Source organism: Equus quagga, chromosome 2 (genome assembly GCF_021613505.1).
Source record: "Equus quagga isolate Etosha38 chromosome 2, UCLA_HA_Equagga_1.0, whole genome shotgun sequence".
In the NCBI taxonomy this organism is placed as follows: domain Eukaryota; kingdom Metazoa; phylum Chordata; class Mammalia; order Perissodactyla; family Equidae; genus Equus; species Equus quagga.
This window is the reverse complement of record NC_060268.1, coordinates 177,575,494-177,598,965: the sequence shown is the minus strand read 5'-3', so window position 1 is coordinate 177,598,965 and position 23,472 is coordinate 177,575,494. Positions and strand designations below refer to the sequence as shown.

Genomic DNA, 23,472 nt, shown 5'->3' with positions numbered 1-23,472 from the left:
TAATGATGAGAAATTCCAAGCCCTGAGCCACACTTGTCTCCTGAGCTAACCCAGGGTCCCCTCCCCTCTGCGAGCCCCCTCCCAGGGGAGTGACCACGAAGCTCTCAGACTCAGTGGTGACGGTTCAGGGAGCTGGGAGATCATGTCGGTAGGAGAGAGGGAGAGGGGTGCAGCAAGAAAGCCGCGGGTGGGGCGGGGGAGTGGGGATCTGTGGACACAGCTGAGGGTGACTGGCCTTTAGTAATCAGAAGCGTCCCCACCCCGTACTCATGCCCCCCCACACATACTTGCTCTCACACCAGGACACCCGGTCCCCACCCGGTACATGGCCCGCCCCAGAAGTCCCTGAGCTGACGGGAACTGAGCGGAGCTGTGCAGGTACCTTGGTGAGTGTCCCAGCTCCTTGGGAGCACAACTTCCTGATGTCACAGGTGCTGGCCCTGCCACTGCAGCACTGGTGTGAGGCCAAACTCCTGGTCCAAGAACCTCACAAGGAACGGAGCCCCCAGGTCACAGCCTAGTACTGTGCCCTCCCCAGCAACTCCGATGTCCCAGAGCCCAGTGAGGGGTCTCAGGCTACAGGGCCATCAGGCCAACCCTGGCACAGAAGAGCTGCCGGGGCACCCAGGAGGGGCTGCCGGGCCAGAGGGTGCAGTCTCCACATGCCTCTCGGCTGCACCCCTTGTCATCTATCTTCCACAGAGCAGCTAGGAGGAGGAGGATGAGGATGATGATGATGATGATGATGATGATGATGATTTGGTGTGAAGAAGATTGTTGCTGAGCTAACATCTGTGCCGATCTTCCTCTATTTATGTGGGATGCCACCACAGCATGGCTTGATGAGTGGAGCTAGGTCAGTGCCTGGGATCTGAACCTGCAAAGTCCAGGCCACCAAAGCAGAGCATGCAAACTTAACTACTATGCTACTGGGCCGGCCCCTGGGAAGATTCTTTAAATAGTGAATCAATAAGGTCACTCTCCTGCTCAAAAGATTCCCAGTGAACTTAGCGTAGAATCCAAATTATCTGACCTGCAGGTTATTCATCATCTGTCCAACCACCCCCTCTTTTCTGTCCTCACCTCCCACTTCCCTCCCCTTTACTGACATCAGCCACACTGCCTTCCCAGAGGGGTCCTGCCTCAGGGCATTTGCACGTGTCCTTTCCTTTGCCTACACCACCCCTAATCCCCAATCATATGTGACTGTGTCCCTTTTATTTTTCTTTCATTGCTCAAATTTCATCTTTGCCAGAGGTCTGTCTGTCCACCTTCATATTGACTCCCCACCCCCTCCAAGGCACTCACTTTGCCTAGTTATTGTCTTAGCCCCTGTCACAATTTGACTTTTTCATTCATTGTTTTGCTTATTGTCTGTCTCCCCCACTGAGGCTATAAGTTCCCTGAGGGCAGAGAACGAGTCCATCATGTTCGTTTCCAGGTTCTCTGTCCCTAGTACAGAAGCAAGCATTTGCTGAACGATGAATGAATGAGTAACTGAAGGATAGCCCCGTACACCCGGGCACTCACTCTTCTTTTCGGACCTTTGCCACTGGAAGTCCATGCTCTCCCTGCCCTCACCGTGCCGGGAGGACCTTATCCACTTCCCTCAGGCTCTCTGAGGGGACCAGTTAGAAATTCCAGCCGCTGAACCCGGCCCTGCCCAATTTTCTCCTCTCCATCCTCTGCCACCTCCTGTCCTCTCCTCTGAGAGGCTCCTTCCTGAGGGGAAACTGAGAGGATGCTGTGAGCCAGGGCACGCTCTAGAACCTCAGGTCATTCTAGTTAATCCTCATACAAAAATGTCTCACCCATAGGATGATAAATGATACATACCTGTGTTCATGAACACAGAAAGATGCCGCTGCCAGTGCACTGTTTTAATAGAGGATATATATGTAAAATTATACACAAACATTTCTCTAAGCATGTACACAATATACGTATGTGCAAGAATGTTCACCAAAATGTTACCATCTGGATCATAGGAGTTCCTCCTTTATTCTCAGTACTTTAAAATTTTACAGTTTCCTATACCGATTAAGGATTTCTTTAACAAAGAGAAACAAAAACAATAAGCAAAAAAAAGGTCAGAAAAACAAACTAAAAATCCCCCAACTCCAGCCCACCAGAAAAAAAAAATGGACCCAAACTATGAGCAAACTAATGGTCCCTGTTAAGCCGCAGGTGCAGTTCTGAGCCCCCGCCGACGGCAGCGAGGGCCGCGCAGCCAGTCCACAGGCGGAGGCACAAACCTGCCCACGCACAGCGCCCTAGAGACCGAATCCGCAGGCGCCTGCAAGTTGGGGAAGCAATTAAATGAGAATGTAGCAAACATGCAGGCTGCGAGGGGAGGCGTTCTCACCCCAGCAAGAGGGGTGGTCCTGGGGTCTTCAAAGGGCACCGGGTCCAGGCGTGCTGGTGGGCACACTTCAGGCCTGGGTGAGAAGGGCTTGGACACTTGGCGTCTCCCACGGGCTGCTCATAAAAGCATCCCAGGCTGCTCTCCCAGGAGGGAGACGGTACGGAGCAGAGGCGGGGGGCAGGGCGCAGCCGGCCATGCGCGCCGCCTCCATCTTCCGTCCGACCCTGCTGCTCTGCTGGCTCGCCGCCCCCCGGCCAGCCCAGCCCGAGACGCTCTTCCACAGCCGGGACCGCTCAGACCTGGAGCCGTCCCAGCTGCGCCGCGCCAAGCCCATCGCCGACCTCCCGGCGGCGCAGGTAGGAGGAGCCCCGAGAACAGCATCACGCCCATGCGCTCACGGGCCCACGTTCATGCACACACGCACACGTGCGCGCACACACACCTGGGGGAGGGGTGGGAGCTCGCACAAATAACCAGTAAACACGGAATATAATGCTTCACAACACAGGTAAATACACAACGTGAATACAAGTATGCATCACAGCATACAAATGTCCAGCGTCCCTGTTAGCTGAAACAGACAGATGGTGTAGATCAACGCTCCTGTCTAGTGTGCCGTCAGGCCGTGCATTTCTTCCCGCAGCGGTTCCTGTCCAAATACGGCTGGGCCGAGGCGCCCCCCGAGTCCCGGGCTCCCAGCCCCGAGGGCCCCCCGCGCGCCGCCCTGGCCGAGGCCGTGCGCAGGTTCCAGAAGGTCAACGCGCTGCCGACCAGCGGGGAGCTGGACGCGGCCACCCTGGCGGCCATGAACCGGCCGCGCTGCGGCCTCCCAGACACGCGGCCCCCGCTGCAGGCGGTGGGCCCCGCGCCCGGGACCCCCACGACCCCCGCGGCCCGGCGCTCGAGGGCTCGCGCCAAGCGGTTCCTGCAGGCGCTGCTCCCCGAGGATCCCCCGCCTGCTGGGGGCCCCCGGGCCTTCTCCAAAAAGACCCTGACCTGGAGGCTGCTGGGGGAGGGCGTCAGCAGCCAGCTGGCCCTGGACGAGCAGAGGTACATCTTCAGACTGGCCTTCAGGATGTGGAGCGAGGTGATGCCGCTGGACTTCCAGGAGGACCTCACCGCCCCCGGAGCCACGGTTGACATAAAGCTGGGTTTTGGCCGAGGTGAGAAGGGCCAAGACTTTGAGGCCACCTGGGGGCTCCGCTGGCAGACTGCTCCTCCCTGCCTTCCCTCGCAGCCTGGGGTCAGGCCCAGGTAGCATAATGGGAGCCGCAGGTCAAACAGGCTGACTGGGGTCACCCCACCCTGGCCTCCTGCAGGCCTGTCACCTGCAGAGTGGTGGCACCAACCCACCTCCTGGGGTGTTCTTGGATGGCACCTGTCAGGGTGTGGGCATCTTGTAAGCCCTCTGGAGATGTTGCTTTATTGCAACTCGCTGCGAAGAGGACAGGCGTGTCAACCTGCACAGAGCCCAGAGCGGTCACACGGGGACATTAATGTGAGTCCCTCTACTTGTCTCAGAGCAGGTCAGCCCAGTGAGCTTTGCTCATGAGAGCTCAGCGTGCTCATCAGAGCACAAGTAAACCAGGCCTCACTTGGCGCCTCCCCCCTCCTCCTGAGGAGAAATAGTGGCCTGTAGTCTACCGACCTGAGCCAGTGGATGGGGTGGGCTTCACCCAGCCCCCCACCTCTTAGCTGGGTGGTTTGGACCAAGTAACTTCTCTCCAGCCCCATCTGGGGCCTAGGGGTGCTGGTCTCACTGGGTTAACCTCCCAATGCGAGAAATACACAGGGCATAATTTGTTGAAAAACTATACAAACGTAGGGGGTGTGACCATCAGGCAGCCCCACCTTCATTTCATGAGAGCTCAGCTGTTAGGACCCAGCTCAGATCTTGTCTCTTCATAACCTCCCCCACTCCCTGGCAGAGTGGAAGAGCCTCCCTCCTCTGGGCTCCCACAGCACTTGGTACAGCTCTGTCTGTAACTGTCTTTAGACTTTCTGACACAGTGTTCACACACAAACTGTGTCTCGTGTGCTCCTAGCATTGAGGAGTGGATCCAGGAGTTGTGGCTTCTGCTACTGGACTACAAGGCCCTCGAGGCCAGAACCCTACCGGTGTCTGTGTTCCCAGGACAGGGAGGTAAGGGGTCTGTGCAGTGGGCACGCTGATTCACCTGGACTGCCTCCCTCTCTCCTCGCCAGGCCGGCACCTGGGCTGTCCTTGGGTTTTCGATGGCAGTGGGCAGGAGTTTGCACATGCCTGGCGCCTGGGCGACATTCACTTTGATGATGACGAGCACTTCACACCTCCCACCAGTGACTCGGGCCTCAGCCTTCTCAAAGTAAGTGGTCTCCTGCTGCTCAGAGTGACGTGGCCGAGGGCAGAGCAGCGTGAGCTTCTCCAGGGAAGTGTCCACCCCGCTGAGAAGGTTCCCCCATTCTCACCCTTCTCCTGAATGAGCACCCCTGCTCTGGAGGCACAGTCCCACCCTCTGTGATGGGATGGGACCTCCTGGTGCTCAGACACCCAGGGCTGCCACTGCACCCATGGTTTGTGTTCGCTTCCAGGTGGCCGTCCATGAAATTGGCCATGTACTTGGCTTGCCTCACACCTACAGGACAGGATCCATAATGCAGCCAAATTACACCCCCCAGGAGCCTGTGTTTGAGTTGGACTGGTCAGACAGAAAAGCAATTCAGAAACTGTATGGTAAGACTGTTCTGGGAGAGAGCATCCTCAGAGCTCACAGGGGCACCCAGGATTCCAAAGCCTCACTGGACCCACTCACTCCTCACTGGGAGGCTGGCCCTCCGGGAGCACAAAATAATACAAATGCACTGCAGCCCAGAATATCTGCCTTCCAGCTCCGTGATGCTTGTTCTCTTAGTGAAAGGTGGCCATGCCCGGACTGTAGCCATGGGTGGAGAGAGCGCCCACTCCCGTGGAGATTCCCTCCTGCGTCCTCTCTTTCTCACGCTACATTATATTCCTGGGAGGAAGGAGGAGAACACCGTGGCTTTCTCAACACAAGTGGGCCATCCAGGCCGTGGCATCCCATGAGAGCTACAGGAACTGGAAGCCACTGAGGAAGCTTACTGTAATCCCCAGGCAAAGAAGAACGTAGTCTTGCCAGGATAAGCTTTAACTTCTGTTTAATGGTTCAGGCCAGCGTGCTAGTGGCTACTTAGTTAACTGAAGTGATTAATGATTTAGCACAGAGGCCGAGGGGAACGGAAGCTCCCCCTCCACTATTCCATTTAAAACAGGGACCATCCCCATTTCTGTTCTACTCAACTGTCTTGTGGTCGGCACTCAGCATCTTTGGAGAATAACAGATGCCGACACATTTATTTCCCTTGGTGGAAATCTTACTGTTGTGTGTCCCCAGAACCAAACTTCTTTGCTCTAATAGAGTCAGATCAGCCATTAAAAGAGGCATTAGCTCTATTTAGGGGGATCATATAACTAGCATCCAAATTGAGACACTTGGTGGGAGTGCAATTAATAGTGAAGCCAGAAAACTCATGTGAGCCAGGGCTGTCACAGGCCATGGGGTCCCTCCAACTGCCGCTACTCAGCCAGGGAAGGCCAATCTCATGTGGTATCTTGCTTTAAGACGTTTTAATGGAAAACTCCAGCTTTGCAGTTGTCTCTATTCAAGTCACACATGAAAGAAGGAACAGTTGGTTTTTGCACCAGGTGACAAGTGGCTAGACTTTTCTTTTTATTTATTTATTTATTTTTGAGGAAGATTAGCCCTGAGCTAACATCTGCTGCCAATGCTCCTCTTTTTGCTGAGGAAGACTGGCCCTGAGCTAACATCCATGCCCATCTTCCTCTACTTTATATGTGGGAGGCCTACCACAGCATGGCTTGCCAAGCAGTGCCATGTCCGCACCCAGGATCCGAGCCAGCGAACCGCGGGCTGCCAAAGCAGAACGTGCACAGTTAACCCTTTTTCTTTTTTTTAAGGTTCATGTGAAGGATCATTTGATACTGTATTTGATTGGATTCGCAAAGAGAGAAACCAATACGGAGAAGTGATGGTGAGATTCAGCACGTATTTTTTCCGCAACAGCTGGTACTGGCTTTATGAAAATCGAAACAACCGGACTCGCTATGGGGACCCTATCCAAATTCTCGTTGGCTGGCGTGGAATCCCAACACAAAACATAGATGCTTTTGTCCACATCTGGACGTGGAGAAGAGATGAACGTTATTTTTTTAAAGGTAGAGGTGCTTATGGATGGCTGTATTTCTTTTAGTATCCAAATGCATTCAGAACATTCAGAATTTTGAGCCCCCACAGGGAATCTGTTGTAATGCTCTTGCAGTCACCTACTGAACTCCTCTCTGCTCCATCAGACCATAGGCTCTGTGAGCATGGGGGTCGTGTGGTCGCTGCATCTTTTTAAGAATGCACTGAATGCATCAAGTGAACGAATGAATGAGTGAGTGAATGAATGGCGCTAGGCACTGGGTGGTTGCTAAAGACCTATAAGCAAGAGCCCTCCCTTCAGAAATTTTAGTCTGATTCTGAAGAGCAAAACCTTAGAAGCCTCACAACAGGAGAAGTATGTTTTGAAGCAGAATGAGCAGACCAGGTGATCGCTGCCACCTGGAGTCAGATGGGGGCGCCACCTAGGAGTCCGGGCTTGACTCAGACTTGAAGGAAGGCAGGACGTGGACTGCCCAGGAAAGGACACGGGGGTGATGTGTGTGATGGGGGAGGCGGTGCTGCGGTGAGTGAGTGCGGGTGGTCACACTCAGAAGCGGAAGCAAAGCCTCAGAGCTGGGCGTGAAAAAGATGGATCTGCAGGAGAGCCGAGCCCATGGCGGTGTGGCAGGGCGCCCACACGGGGCAAGAGGAGCTTGGGAAGACAGGGCCAGCCCAAGCCCCGGAGAGCCGGGAAGGCCGGGGACAGGGGTGGCGCATCCTCCTGCAGGCAGCGGGAACAGCACTTCCTGAGCAGGGAAGATCAGGGTTGCGTGGGGAGGTGGAGCTCAGCTGAGGGGGGCCTGGTGGTCTTGGGACCACGCAGAGAATGCAGGCCTGGCGTGTTCTTGCTGCTGCTGCCCCTCGCTCACAGGCCGCTGTGCCCAGGCTCAGGCCCGTGTCCCGGAGGCAGGCTGCCTTTGCAAACCAAACGCGTGGAGCCTAATCACAACTGTGGTTTTGCAGGACTGCTTTTCTTCCTCTTCCCGGAGCTTGTTCCCAGAGAGGAGTGGGGTGCACTGGCTCTGCCTCAGTCCCAGCCATATAGCCATATTGCTTTAAATTGCTCAGAAAGAGTGAACAAGGCAGGAGCCAAAGTGAAAGAATGGTGCATGCAAATTTTGCCATAAGAAACCTGTGTATAAATCTGGTCTCAGTGTCTCTGCTCATCACACAAAAGACTATTTTAGTTCAGTTCCAGGAAGAAATCGCCTCGGGTGGACTGTTATAGCGAGGAGCTTTCCGAGTTGGAAGCGCATCTTTCAGGCGTTTAAGAAGTCCCGAACTAGAATTAGTATTGGCAACACTCAAAGAATCTTAGTTACAGAACTAGGTCATCATGCGGGACTGCTGTAACACAGCTGTATTTTATTCTTGGAGCATAACAAACATCTTAAAATTTAACTTGCTGTGAATACTTTCAATTCAAAACACATTCCAGCTAGCGTGAATTGCACCTCTGGTGGGACATCCGTCACGCTGTTCTCAATAGCAAACCTTCCCAAATATACTGAATACTCGGTTGCTAAGGAATGTGGCCGCTTGTGATGTTTTGTGAGTTGTGAACACAAAAGGATCTAACTCAGTGGATTTATTCTACTGTATGCTGACAATATGCCAGATATTCAGCATTAGGAACTAATAAGGAAAGCTTAGAATAATGCTGTGCTGTTTCAGAGCATGAAATTAGCATTTGGACCTTGAAGTGAAACAGAGCAAAATTCCAAGATGTTATTTCACAGGGCGGGGCTAAGTCACTGGGTGGCACTGGGGAGTCCCTGGCTGTATCCCTGGGCCCACCTAAGCTGGCTGAATTTGGGTGAGTTGCTTCAACTCTCTTCACTCCCGTTTCCGCATTTGTAAAATAGGGCTGGTGGTGGAACTAGATGATTCTAAAACCCTGGAAAAAGGCAGAATTTAATAATAAGTATCATAATTTTTTTCTGCAAAAAGCGGGCTTATATCGATGAGGCTGGGAAATGATTCAGGACAGCCCATGGACCCTAACATGCAGAAGGATGATCGTTAAACTACAAAGGAAGAGAAGGAAAATACGATGCTTATGTGAAAAAGATCACGTGGTTTTTGGTGTTTTTTGATTTCCATGAGTGCCAATGGCCTGGGGTGAGCTGTGAAAGGCAACCTGCATTCTAACTGCAGCAATGATGTGTAAGAAAAATGGATTCCTGGGGTCAAATCTAGAAGTAATTCAAGATCTGGGGAATCAGTGATTTGAGCGGAGGTGTCAGTCAGATGCCGCGAGTCCTGCTTTTTCCTGGACTCACAGTGGAACGTCACAGCTGGCTGGGATCGTACTGAAAGCTGTCCTGTTTGTCGTGTCCTGTGATTTAACAGTAATAAACCACATTAAAATTTGTTGCTTGGCTCTCAGGAAATCAATACTGGAGATATGACAGTGACAACGATCAGGCCCACACGGAAGATGAACAAGGAAAAAGCTACCCCAAATTGATTTCAGAAGGATTTCCTGGAGTCCCAAGTCCCCTGGACACTGCCTTTTACGACCGAAGAAAGCAGTTCATTTACTTCTTCCAAGAGTCCTTTGTAAGTAGACGGCCTGCCTGCTGGGGCTGCTTCTGTCACCCCTAATTGAAACTGCTCGGACGGCCAGTTCTCAGCTGAAAGCTGTTCTCATTGCCGCAGCCCTACACTGCAACGCGGCTCCTCCCATCATTTGGAAAATTATTAGGGACTTCAAGCCCAAAGAATGTGGTGCAGAGCCACAGATTTACTTACCTCATTGCTATAAATTAACCTCAAAATCAATGATTTTCAAAAAAGTCAGTCTTACTTTATTTGCTTTGCAGGTGTTTGCATTTGATGTCAATAGAAATCAAGTACTTGATTCTTATCCAAGGAAGATTATGCAAGTTTTTCCAGGAATAGAGCCACAAAACCATCCTTTCAGAAATATAGATTCAGCTTACTTCTCCTACACGCACAACTCCGTTTTCTTTTTCAAAGGCAAAGCATATTGGAAAGTCGTTAATGACAAGGACAGACAGCAGCACCCCTGGCTTCCTTCAAATGGCCTATTTCCAAAGCAGTCCATCTCAGAGAAGTGGTTTGACGTTTGTGACGTCCATGCCTCCACCCTGAACATGTAATGAGGAAAACAGGCAAATGGAGAGACTCAAAGGATTTCTCTTCTAAGACAAAGTCTGATTTCTTTTACAAAGAAAACAAACCAGATTTTTAGTAACCAAAGCGAAGAGGGCTCCCTAACTTAAAACCCCATGGAAAAAACAATACTTGAACTTTTAAAATACTGATTTAACAGTCAATTGCTCAGTCAAAAAAATAATTCACTAAATAATTTTTACAAATTTTTTAGGAAAGGTTAAAAAGAAAAGGAATCCTGAGGAATACCTGTCTTTGCTTTCTCTTCTCTCCAGGGTCCTGTAGCCATGTTCCTGAAACTGTCCCTCTGCCCACCAATTTCATGGATAGGTGGGAAGGCACCATAGCCATGGGGTCCACTCATAGGAGATGCCACCTGCTATGGGCATGGAAATGTTCCTGCGTGAAAACCTGGAGATTCAAGGGAAAAGGCCACAGAATTCAAATTAACCACTCCAAAATCCCTGTCATAATTTCTATTTTTCTAGTACTTGACAGTGTACAAAAGGTTTTTTCATGTATTTCTCTCTTGATCTTCCTAACCCTGTCAGTGGCAGGCCAGATACTAGTGTGCACATTTCTAGTTGAAGAAACTCAAGTTCACTAGCTGTGTCCTGCCCAAAGTCAAACGCAGTGGCCGCTCTTGGTCGTACTCCCCTCCCTCCAGCCCGCGGCCCTGGCATTCTCTCCATTCCTGCAACGCTCTCTTGTCTGAGTACAGGCCTGCCTCCCAAACGGTCCTGAACAGAACAGCTCTCTGGCTTGCTAGAATTCCTATCATGGGCTCCTCCCCCTTCAAAGCAGGAAACACTTTATATGGCAGCTTATTTATGATATGAGGGCTAACAACTAAAATAAGACTCTTGAGCGAACTGGCTAACTTTATTTCCCCTATGTCAGTTCTCTCTCCGATAGGCACTGCAGCCCTTTAACTTTCACATAAAGGAGCTATTGCCTTTCTTAACACAAACCCCAAGGGCTACATAACGATGGGGACAAAATTTGGGCCTGAAACTGAGGAAGACTCAGTGGTCTCAATGATGAGGCTACAAACACCAGAGTTCTTCTGGAGGGACAGCTAAAACAGAAGCGCTTTAAGCAGCTTTCATTTAAAATCAGCATGTTACAAAAATTTTTTAAAAGGACTTTTTTCCCCCTTGTAGGACAAACTTTCGTATTATTGTTTTGACAAGTGAAGATGGCTATAATTTATATCTTCTTGCTTAAAAACAAATTCTCCTCTTGACTGAAAGCTGTTCAGTCAAAGACAGAGGCTAGAAGGCAGGGAACTCTAGTATCTAACCCCAGCTTCTGCGTAAGTAGAAAATCGTTTTTGAATTCATTAATCCAAAATTAGATATAATCAATGGAAGTGTCTGGGTGTAACAGGCAGAGTGAAGACAGTGTTATTCTGTGTGTGCTTGCTGCAGGGGGGAACAGAATGAGACACTGCTGATTTTGTACAACTGCTTTACAATTTAGTCAAAACTTTAAATGCTTAGATGATTAATTTTTGAAAATTGATGCAAATCTGTCCTAAGGACAATGCAAACTAAATAGCAAGGAAGTGGACAAATGGCAAGAGAGAGTTCTGCCAAGCTATGACAGATGTCAACTCACTGTCAAGGAAAATACCTGACGGTCTCGGTGTCCGAGAAAGCAGTTTGTGAAAGTTCAGCTTAAAACAGATGTATTCCAGACAATTTTCTAGTACAGCTCAGATTCCTGCAGAGGTGTGGCTGTCAGTCAACCTGCAGGATCTGCACAGTGAAAATGACCTGCCGACACAGTCAAGGAGGTCATTGGCAGCACTTCCTCCTGCACTCAGGACCAGGCCAGCAGACTTGGAGGCAGGCCAGCTCTTGTCTACAGAGGGTCATGCATATAAATCCAGACCGTCCACCTGACAGGAAAGAGCATGCTTCATTTATGTCTTACCTTTTCCTTTTTTTTTTTCTTCTTCTCTCCAAAGTCCCCCAGAACATAGTTGTATATTCTAGCTGTAGGTCCTTCTGCTTCTGCTATGTGGGATGCTGCCTCAGCATGGCTTGATGAGCGCTGCTAGGTCCACGCCCAGGATCTGAACCCACAAAACCCGGGCCGCTGAAGCAGAGCGTGCGAACTTAACCACTCGGCCACAGGGCTGGCCCCTATGTTACCTTTCTTGAAACTGAGATTATTAACTATGACAGGACAAATACAGCATTGTACACTGTGGGCACTGGAGAAAAGAAAGTATGTTTGTATGCAACTGGACAAAAGCCACAAAGCAGCAAGTAATAGGGGTAATATGCTAGTGAGAATTTAGTGGATGGCAGGATTTTATTTTTAATGTTTTAATCTTTACTTTGTAAAATTTATTAATTAAACCAGTTCAAATCAAAACTCGAAAAGAATGTAAAATGGAAAAATACAAAGACATTTTAAATAAATAATTTATTTATTCAAAATAGTTTTCTTACCTTATTCACAGTTTCAAGTTTAAAATGAAAAAAAAAAAGTAGTAGTACCTATTCTTGATCAACTGTCATACAAAGTCACAGAAGAGCAGACCCTTCAGAACATGCACTACATACCAAGAATTGGACAATGGCTAGTCTTCGAAAAATCCTGTACTGAAGCTTAAAAAGGGCAGCCTTCTTTCTGTGCAATTTAGAAGGGAATGGATGTACAGGAAGTTTCTTTAATCCACTTGAACCACTAAAATCATTTGGATAAAAGTTCCCTTGGCTAAAGTAACATTTACCCAAAATAATTATATCTTAAACCCATGTAGCTTAACATACTTGAAAAATATTTAAAAGTGTAACTGCATCACAGCAAGTGTATTAGTATTGAGGTGCCACAGACTCCTGAAAGAAAGAAACGCTGCGGGCCTTAAGTCTGATTCGGTTTTAGCACTTCAGATGAGAAGACAAAGAACTCAGCCATGATGTGTCTGTCATGGGAAATGAGAACTCTGTTTCCACTGCTGTGCCTGTTTTAAGTGGATATTTCCCTCACATTTAATGAAACGAAGCACCAAATGGATAACCTAGCCCCCAAGTGCAGAAGGCACTGACAGCATCTCCGTGGCTGCAGCCCTGGGTGTGAGTCACTGAACGGCACCACCACTGCCACGAGCAAGCTGATCCAGCAAATGGATGAGAAGGTCGATTCTTTCCAAAAGAGTTGCGTTTTTGTTAGCAGTAGCTCTCAAAAGCTGGGAGTAAATTTGCTTGTTGGTTTTGAGGACTACATCTTCTTCAATGTTACTGCTGGGTTAAAAAAAACAAAACAAAGGAGAGGTAAAGTGAACAGTGATGCCCACCAACAGTTCAAGAAAAGATCCAAAACAACAGCGAAGGCCCAGCTGTCACTTTCCACAGGGAAGCAGGTGTTCCATTAATGCCTATTCCATACCGACCTTCTGGCATCTATTACTTGTAAGCCTGTTTTTAGACATTTATTTAATACATCAATTAAAACCAATGTTCATTCTTTTTACAAATATCTGAGTGCCTACTATGTACCAGGAACTACTCCTGGCAGTGAGCAAAACAGACCGGAAGTCTCTGCCTTCATGGAATCTGCATTCTATTGAGGTAGGAGCTGGCGGAAGACATGCATTAAACAAGAAGAAAACAGAGAGGTGACATCAGTATCATGGTGGAGTGAGCTCTTCCCTTAGTCTCTCCCCACTAAGACATAACAAAAAGGACATTCACAAACCAACAGAGCACATTCACACAACAGACATCTGAGAGACCCACACAACCATACATCTGAAGGTGGAGGTGCTGGATCCCTGGGAGGAAGTAGAAGGAGGTAAGGGGATCTCCTCTCCCTCCCCAGCAGTGACCAAGGGCGCAGGACCACGCACAGCTCTGAAAAGAGAGAGAGGAGGGGCAGCTCTCTGTGGAATGCCTTTACTCTCCAAGTGGCCTACCAGGGAAAGCACCACACAAAGGAAGCTTGGCTATTGCAGGGGTGTCTTCTTCAAGCCAGCACCCCAGGAGGGCAGACAGTGAGGGCAGAGCAAGAACACCCCCAGGATCATGCACGTAAAAGAAAGCGCCCCTCCTCCTGCCCAGTGCTCAGCTCAGCCAGTGGGCCAGAGCAAAGGACCCCGCCAGAGCGCATGTACATGTGCTTGTAAAGCAGGAGTGGCAAGTAGGCAATTGCAGACAGGCTCTGTCAGCATAGATTCCAAAGGACAGGCACAGACACCAGGGATCACAGCAGGCTCCGAGTATGGCTCCTGACCCCCGGCCCCCAGTGGCGGCAGGTGGAATCTGACACCAGACACTATCACTATGTGAAGCACAAATCGACCCCATCAAATAGAATGAAGAAATATATTAATACTCCAGACCGGAAGGAAAATGACGAGCACCAAGAAATCAATCCTGAAACCACAGAAATTTACGATCTAAATGACAGAGAATTCAAAATAGCTATCATAAAAAAAACTCAATGAGTTACAAGAAAATTCTAAAAGTTCAATGAAATCAGGAATAAAACTAATGAACACAGGGAATTCTTCATAAAAGAGACGGAAATTATAAAGAAAAACTGATCAGAAATGTGGGAGATGAAAAACACAATGAATGAGACAGAAAACTCTGGAGTCCCTGAATAACAGGGCTGATTTCGGGGAGGACAGAATTAGCAGTCTGGAGGACAGAAATATAGAAATGCTTCAGGTGGAGGAGGAGAGAGAACTAAGACTAAAAAGACATGAAGAAATTCTCCGAGAAATAGCCTACTCAATTAGGAAATGCAACATAAGATTATAGGTATTCCAGAGGGAGAAGAGTGGGAGAAAGGAGCAGAAAGCTTGCTCAAAGGAATAGTAGCTGAGAACTTCCCAAACCTGGGGAAGGAGCTGGAATTACAAGTAAAAGAAGTTAACAGAACTGCTAATTACATGGAAAAATATCTTCTCTATGGCATATAGTAGTAAAACTGGCCAAAGTCAATGACCAAGAAAAAGTACTAAGGGCAGCAAGGCAGAAGAAAATAACTTACAAAGGAACCCCTATCAGGCTATCAGTGGATTTCTCAACAGAAACCTTACAGGTTAGGAGAGAGTGGAATGACATATTCAAAATACTGAAAGACAAGAACTTTCAATCAAGAACACTGTATCCAGTGAAAATATCCTTCAGATATGACAGAGAAATAAAAACTTTCCCAGATAAACAAAAGCTAAGGGAGTTCATTGCCACAAGAGTCCCTTACAAGAAATGATCAAGAAGCCCTCATACCTGGAAAAAAAAAACAGAAAGGGTTTACAAAGCCTTGAGCAAGGAGATAAATAGGCAGACAAAATCAGAAAATTGCAACTCTCTATCAGAACAGATTAGCAAACAATTATAACATTAAGCTAAAGGGAAAGAAAATATCAAAAATAACTATAATCTTGTCATTTTAACCTCAAAGTCACAACACAAAACAGAATAAGTTGTGACAACGATAAGAAGGTGAAGAAGAAAGGGATAGAAACTGCTTAGACTAAGGAAGAGGCTATCAGAAAATGGACTATCTCATCTAAGAGATTTTTCATACAAACCTCATGGTAACCACTAAACAAATCATCAGAACAGACACAAATGATAAATAAGGAGAAAACTGAGAAGACCAACATAGAGAACTGCCAAACTGAAATGGCAGTCCAAAATACACACGACAAGAAACAAGGGAAATACAGAACAACCAGAAAACTAACGATAAAATGGCAGCATATATATATATATATATACACACACACATATATATACATATGTCTCTCTCTCTCTCTCTCCATATATATCTCAATAATCACTCTAGGGGCTGGCCCTGTGGCCAAGTGGTTAAGTTTGCACACTCTGCTTCGGTGACCTAGGGTTTCGCCAGTTCGATTCCTGGGTGCAGACATGGCACTGCTCATCAAGCCATGCTGAGGCGGCATCCCACATGCCACAACTAGAAGGACCCACAACTAAAAATACGCAACTATGTACTGGGGGGTTTAGGGAGAAAAAGGAAAAATAAAATCTTTAAAAAAAAATCACTCTAAATGTAAATAGATTGAATTTTCCAGTAAAAAGACACAGAGTGGTAAGATGGATTAATGAACAGGACCCAACAATATGCTGCATCCAGGAAACACATCTCAGCTCCAATGACAAACACAGGCTCAGAGTGAAGGGATGGAAGACAACAGTCCAAGCTAAAGGCCAAACAAAAGAAAACAGGTGTTGCCATAGTTATATCAAAGTAGACTTCAAGATAAAAAAGTCAATGAGAGAAAAGGGAGGCAGTATATAAGGATAAAAGGGACACTTCCTCCAAGAGGACATAACGCTTATAAATATATATGCACCAACACAGGAGCACCAAAATACATAAAACAACTATTAAAAAACCTAAAAGGAGATATTAACAGCAACCCAATAATAGTAGGGGACTTCAACACCCCACTTACATCAATGGATAGATCATCCAGACAGAAAGTCAACAAGGAAATAGTGGAATTAAATGGAAAACTAGACCACATGGACTTAATAGACATACATAGAACACTCCATCCAAAAACAGAAGAATACACATTCTTCTCAAGTGCACATGGAACATTCTCAAAGTAGACCATATGCTGGAAAACAAGACAAGCCTCAATAAATTTCAGAAGATTGAAATCATATCAAGTATCTTTTCCAAGCATAATGCTATGAAACTAGAAATCAACTACAGGAAAAAAATCTGGGAAAGTGACAAATATGTGGAGACTAACCAACATGCTACTGAACAACCAATGGATCATTGAAGAAATTAAAGGAGAAATCAGAAAATATCTGGAGATAAATAAAAATGAAAATACGCCATACCAGCTCACATGGGATGCAGCAAACGCGATTCTAAGAGGGAAATTTATAGCAATACAGGCCCACATTAACAAACAAGAAAAATCGCAAATAAACAATCTTAAACTACACCTAACGGAACTAAAAAAAGAAGAACAAACAAAGCCCAAAGTGAGCAAGAAGGAAATAATAAAAATTAGAGAAGAAATAAATTAGACTGAAACCAAAAAAAAAGTAGAAAGGATCAATGAAACTAAGAGCTGGTTCTTTGAGAAGATAAACAAAATTGACAAACCCTTAGCCAGACTAAGAAAAAAAGAGAAACCAGACTAAGAAAAAAGAGAAAAGGCTCAAATAAAATTAGAAATGAGAGAGGAGAAACTACAATGGACACCACAGAAATACAAAGGATTATAAGAGAATACTACAAAAAACTATATGCCAACAAACTGGACAATCTAGAAAAAAATGGATAAATTCTCAGACTTATACAACTTCACAAAACTGAATCAAGAAGAAACAGGGAATCTGAAGAGACCATTCACAAGTAAAGACATTGAGACAGTAACAAAAAATAAGAGTCCAGGACCAGATGGGTTCTCTGGGGAATTCTACCAAACATTCAAAGAAGATTTAATACCCATCCTTCTCAAACTATTCCAAAAAACTGAAGAGAATGGAACACTTCCTAATACCTTTTATGAGGCCAACATCACCCTGATACCAAAGCCAGACAAGGACAACACAAAGGAAAATTAGCTAATATTGCTGATGAACACAGATGCAAAAATCCTGAACAAAATATTGGCAAACCGAATACAGCAATACATTAAAAGGATCATATAACATGATTAAGTGGGATTCATGCCAGAGACACAGGGATGGTTCAACATCCTCAAATCAATGTGATACACCACATTAACAAAATAAGGAATAAGAACCACATGGTCATCTCATAGATGCTGAGAAAGCATCTGACAAGATCCAGCATCCATTTCTGATAAAACTCTCAATAAAATGGGTATAGAAGGAGAGTACCTCAACATAATAAAGGCCATATATGACAAACCCACAGCCAACATCATACTCAACAGGGAAAAACTGAAAGCCATCCCTCTGAAAACAGGAATAAGACAAGGGTGCCCACTCTCACCACTCTTATTCAACATAGTACTGGAGTTTTTGGCCAGGGAAACTAGGCAAGAAAAAGAAGTAAAGAGTATTCAAAGGCAGTGAAGAAGTGCAATTCTCGGTGTTTGCAGACAACATGATTTTATATATAGAAAACCCTACAGAATCCATCAGAAAACTATTAGAAATAATCAACAACTACAGCAAAGTTGCAGGACACAAAATCAACTTACCAAAATCAGTTGCATTTCTACACTCTAGTAATGAACTAACAGAAAGAGAACTCAAGAATACAATTCCATGTACATTTTCAACAAAAAGAATAAAATATCTAGGAATAAATTTAACCAAGGAGGTGAAAGACCTATAAAATGAAAACTATAAAGACATTACTGAAAGAATTCAATGATGACACAAAGAAATGGAAAAATATTCCATGCACAGGGATTGGAAAAATAAATATAGTTAAAATGTCCATACTACCTAAAGCAATCTACAAATTCAGAGCAATCCCAATCAGAATCCCAATGACATTCTTCATGGAAATAGAACAAAGAATCCTAAAATTCATATGGGACAACAAAAGACTCTGGATAGCTAAAGCAATTCTGAGAAAAAAGAACAATGCTGGAGGCATCACAATCCCTGACTTCAAAATATACTACAAAACTATAGTAACCAAAACAGCATGGTACTGGTACAAAAACAGGCACACAGATGAATGGAACAGAATAAAAAGCACAGAAATAAAACTACACATCTATGGACAGCTAATCTTCAACAAAGGAACTAAGAACATAACGGAGAAAGGAGAGTCTCTTCAGTAAATGGTGTTGGAAACTGGACAGCCACACGCAAGACAATGAGAGTAGACCTTCGTCTTTGGCCATACACAAAAACTAACTCAAAATGGATTAAAGACTTGAAGGTACCATGTGAAAAACCATAAAACTCCTACAAGAAAATATAGGCAGTACACTCTTTGACACTGGTCTTAGAAGGATCTTTTTGAGTACGTCTACTCAGGAAAGGGAAACAAAAGAAAAAAATAAACAAATGGGACTTCGTGAGACTAAAGAGCTTCTGCAAGGCAAAGGAAACCAGGAACAAAATGAAAAGACAACCCAGCAACTGGAAGTAAATATTTGCAAATCACATATCTGACAAGGGGTTAATCTCCAAAATATATAAAGAACTCACAAAATTCAACAACAAAAAAACAAACAACCCAATCAAAAAATGGGAAGAGGAGATGAACAAACATTTTTCCAAAGAAGATATACCGATGGCCAACAGGCACATGAAAAGATGTTCAACATCACTAATCATGAGGGAAATGCAAATCAAAACTACACTGAGATATCACCCTACACCTTTTAGAATGCCTATAACCACCAAGACAAACAATAACAAATGTTGGAAAGGATGTGGAGAAACGGGAACCCTCATCCACTGCTGGTAGGAATGCAAAGTGGTGCAGCCACTATGGAAAACAGTATGGAGATTTCTCAAGAAATTAAAAACAGAAATACCATATGACCCAGCTACTCCATTACTGGGTATTTATCCAAAGAACTTGAAATAAACAATTCAAAGAAACTTATGCATCCCTATGTTCACTGCAGCATTATTCATAATAGCCAAGAAGTGGAAGCAACCCAAGTGCCCATCAACTGATGATTGGATAAAGATGTGGCATACATATACAATGGAATACTACTCACCCAAAAATAAAGACAAAATTGTCCCATTCGCAAAAACTTGGATGGACGTTGAGGGTATTAGGTTAAGCAAAATAAGCCAGAGAGAGAGAGACAAACACCATATGATTTCACTCATATGTAGAAGATAAACTAACACATGGACAAAGAGAACAGATTAGTGGTTACCAGAGGGGAATGGGGTTGGGCAGTGGGCATAAGGGGTAGAGGGGAACATATATATGGTGACGGACAAATAATAATGTATAACTGAAATTTCACAATGTTATTATGACCTCAATAAAACAAAACAAAACAAAAAAACAAGAAGAAAACAGAGTGTGAGATGATATATGCTATGAGGAAGATACACTGGAGACAGGCCAGGGCACGGGGAAGCTCTCCAACATTTCACGTTTCCTCCATTCTCCATGCCCAGGCTGAGGACCCTCAGACAGGGAAGGAGCACATGTTTAAAGCAACTGTGGGCTGGCTTTCCCTGGGGTAGAATCATGCAGGACTGGAAGCACGGACTTCTGACTCACAGGAACTACTGCACCTCAACGTATCTAAAACGTCAGTGGAACTTCTGTGTGAAGAATGCCCCCCAGCTGGAGGGGTCAAGACAGTACTCCATTTAAAAACTGTTTCAACAAAAACTTAAGTTTGTAGTTTGTTCTGAACATGTTCCCCCACAGAAGAGATCAATGGATTATGTTTATGTTACTAGTGGAAAAGACTAGTAATCACATGGCAGTTCATTTCTAGCATCCTTTTTTAAAAAAACGAGTCCAGATGTAATTCAGACCTCTGGCCACACATGACCAGGTAACAGCTGACACTGGGACTCATGAGAGTGTGGATGACCACATCTGAGCCACACAAAAACCCTGTCACCACAGAAGGGCAAGGACTAGTATTCGTGTTGTACAGACATAAAAACTAAGGCCTAGAAGGGTTAAAGAATTTGGATCAAGGTCAAAACACTCCATTTTCTGACTTCGAAGGCTGTGCTCTTTCCACTCGCCAGTATGCATGTTTCCTACCTCTGCCCGAGTGTCTGTCAGGCCTGCAGGGAGCAAACGGGCAGTCTGGAACCTCCCTTTGGCCCACATCAAAGCTCGGGCTGTAAGGAATCTTCCCCCTTCTTTCATGGCTCCACTCATTCCTCCTCAACAGAACCCACCTTTTCTGTACTGTGGCTGGCACCAATGCAGGCCCCGCTTACACACCTCTCTTGAGAGACCCATTTCTCCTCTCCCTCTTATTTCTACTTCTTTCATCAGGCAAATCTCCTCCTCTCTTCCCCTCAACACTACCCATGGCACAGCAAAAGTGACTGTTCAAAATGCATTCACTGTCTGCAATTTGGGCCTAAGATGGCTATGTTTTAGTGTTTTGGAGGTTAACATTCACAATTCATGAAACCTCTGATAACCTTAAAAGAAACTTAAACTCCTACTGACTAATCAAGGCAACAGCAGTTAACAATTAGAAACGGTGTTCTAGCACCAGCCCTCACGGCCTCGTGGTTAAAGTTCAGTGTACTCCACTTGGGCAGCCCAGCTTCAGTTCCCAGGCACGGAACCATACCACTCATCTGTCAGTAGCAATGCTGTGGCGGTGGCTCACACAGAAGAACTAGAAGGACTTACAACGAGGATATACATCTACCTTCTGGGGCTTTGGGGAGGGGGGAAAAAGGAGATTATTACCATTTAGAAAAACCCCACAAAACAAAACAGTGTTCCAAATATGAATGAATCCCTCTGGACAGTGATATCACATTTTAGCTGGATGCCTAAAGATAACTGATGGCTGCTGGGATTACAAATTTAAAACCCTTTGATTTGTTCTGATCATAATTCTGAATCTTAAACCTTCATCTTCCAATTTCTACAAATCATCCCCTTCCTTAACAAACAGCTCCACTGAACCGTGAACTCTACTCAGCATAGGGTTATTTTTTTTCCAAAGGCAATTAACTTACATTCTTCTATTTTCCTGTTTACTAATCTTAACCAAATATTAAATGTACATAACTGGCTGGGAACAACCCATAAAATCTAAAGGATCTGTTCTCTGCATTATGGTCAAGGGCTTCCCAAACCCTCAGAGATTGCTTCTGTTTTTTCTAGTTTTTCATTATATTAAGCTGCAAAGCCATCAAAAGGTCAAGGGGCTCCAATCTGCTGAAGCAATGAATATTCAAATACAATACAAGAGCACACAGATTCTTAACCCAAAAAGAAAAATACAACCCAACAGACAAAACTAGTGTTTCTAGCAGGACAACCCCAAGGCAGCTGTCATCTGAGGAAGTGCCTGCTTTAGCTCAAAAGGGAAACAAAAATTGTTTTAAATTAAATGCATCTTAATTTTCTTAGATTTCATTTCAATTCTTTAAGATTCCAAGGAAATTAAGATTTCAATTACTAAGCTCAGTTTATTCTCCTTTCTTGTTTGCTGGTGGTGGTGGGGAAACAATCAAAACATAAACGTATTATTATTTCCTTTCTTTGGAAGTCTAGTTTTGATTTCCCTTCATTCCAAAAAGGAATGTTCACTAATTCATGGTGAAATAACAGGGCTTGTGGCACACGATGGTTTCCTCTTCACAATAAAAGTACAGATGCTTTCATTTACATATCAGTGAAACATGACAATCACTGACAGTCACTGACTCAGTAACCAGTATTTCTCTATGTTTTGAAACCTGTCAACATATTAATTGTATTAACACAAATATCACATTTAAGTCTTTTAATAAACCTTGAAAAATTAACACAAATTAGCTAAATAAGACTTTATGCATTGCGATATTGTGGTTTATAAGATCTACCTGATCATTTAGATGACCAAAATATATTTCTCATAGATATTTAGCCTTCATCCATGGTTCTTGGCTCACAGGTCCCAAAACCCTTGGAATTTCCTAAGTATTGAGAGTGATTATGTGTCTTCTGTTATGTTGATGAAGGTGACTTTTGGACCTCACCTGATGATCGGACCTGGGGCCAGAACTAGCTTTGTGACCAGAGAATTGGGACTTTCAGTTCCCCACCTCTGATTTCCAGGGACGGGGGGAGGCTTGAGGTTGCATCAACTGCCAACAGCCAATGACTTAGTTAATCGCGACTATATAATGAAGCCTCCATAAACACCCAAAAGGACAGCTTGTTGCCCTTTTCTGGAGAGCTCCACGAGGACAGGTGCTGCTTTGTTCAAGACCTTGCCCTATGTAGCTCTTCATCTGGCTATTGATTCATATCCTTTAATATCTTTTGAAATAAATCAGTAATCTAGTGAGTAAACGGGTTTTCTTGAGTTCTGTGAGCCATTCCAGCAAATTAATCAAACCGGAGGAACGGGTCCTGGGAACCTTATTTACAGCCAGTCGGGCAGAGCACAGGCAACAAGCTGGACCTGCGGCTGGGGTCTGAAGTGGGGGGCGGTCTTGTGGGACCGAGTCCTTTCCCCGTGGAGCCGGATTTCGTCCCCGGGCAAGCAGTGTCAGGGCTGAGCTGATTCTGTGACACCCTGCTGGCGTCCAAGGACTGCTTGCTGCTGTGGAGAAGCCGCCACACACCCACGGTGGAACTGGGTCCGGGAACCCTTCTCATGTATCATCCATGCAAACTTTAGATTAAAATATTTTTCAACACAATGTTAATAACCTGAATAAATGGAAGGTTAGAGGACCCTCCACTAAAATAAAAATTACTTAGGTCATACATGACTGTTATGAATATAAAAGATACTGAAGACTGAACTATTACCTGTTAGTCAATTTCTCAAACCACTGATTTGTAAAAATCAATGAATGACTGTTTCTCACATATTTATATTGCCACCTTGTGGAAACAAATGAAAAATTTTTAAATTTACCCACTGCTGCTAACCAGGAAAAGCCATGAATTTTTCAGCTGTGTGTCACTCCATGCGCTTTCTCCTTTGCCTTTGGCTCTTCAGGAGACAGGTGTATCTGCTGAACTGTGGCACACACATCCACACACCGAGCCTGTGTACCAGTAACAGGACACAGAGCAGACACTAAGGATTAACAACGGGGCTGAGTGAGATGGCAATGC

General features: G+C 45.4%; 2 protein-coding genes and 1 long non-coding RNA gene across 4 annotated transcripts in view; 1 reads left to right on the top strand and 2 right to left on the bottom strand.

Moving 5' to 3' along the window:
* The first annotated feature begins 2,559 nt into the window (after positions 1-2,559).
* MMP21 (matrix metallopeptidase 21) lies at positions 2,560-9,791 on the top strand. The gene is made up of 7 exons (XM_046654456.1): positions 2,560-2,721; positions 3,009-3,528; positions 4,571-4,710; positions 4,937-5,078; positions 6,342-6,599; positions 8,978-9,150; positions 9,414-9,791. The coding sequence occupies exons 1-7, from the start codon at positions 2,560-2,562 to the stop codon at positions 9,711-9,713; spliced, it is 1,695 nt and encodes a 564-aa protein (XP_046510412.1). The 3' UTR covers positions 9,714-9,791.
* On the bottom strand, positions 9,564-11,720 carry LOC124235915 (uncharacterized). Its single transcript, XR_006887601.1, has 3 exons — positions 11,362-11,720; positions 9,976-10,137; positions 9,564-9,701 (listed from the first exon to the last, which is right to left on the bottom strand). It is a non-coding gene; the product is annotated as an uncharacterized LOC124235915 (long non-coding RNA).
* A 455-nt stretch (positions 11,721-12,175) lies between these two features.
* EDRF1 (erythroid differentiation regulatory factor 1) overlaps positions 12,176-23,472 on the bottom strand; it is a 48,686-nt gene continuing 37,389 nt past the window's right edge. For both annotated transcript variants that reach the window (XM_046654298.1, XM_046654299.1), the window contains one exon: positions 12,176-12,983. In XM_046654298.1, coding sequence (XP_046510254.1) covers positions 12,821-12,983 — 163 coding nt within the window. In that variant the 3' untranslated portion in view covers positions 12,176-12,820. The remainder of the gene's footprint in view (positions 12,984-23,472) is intronic.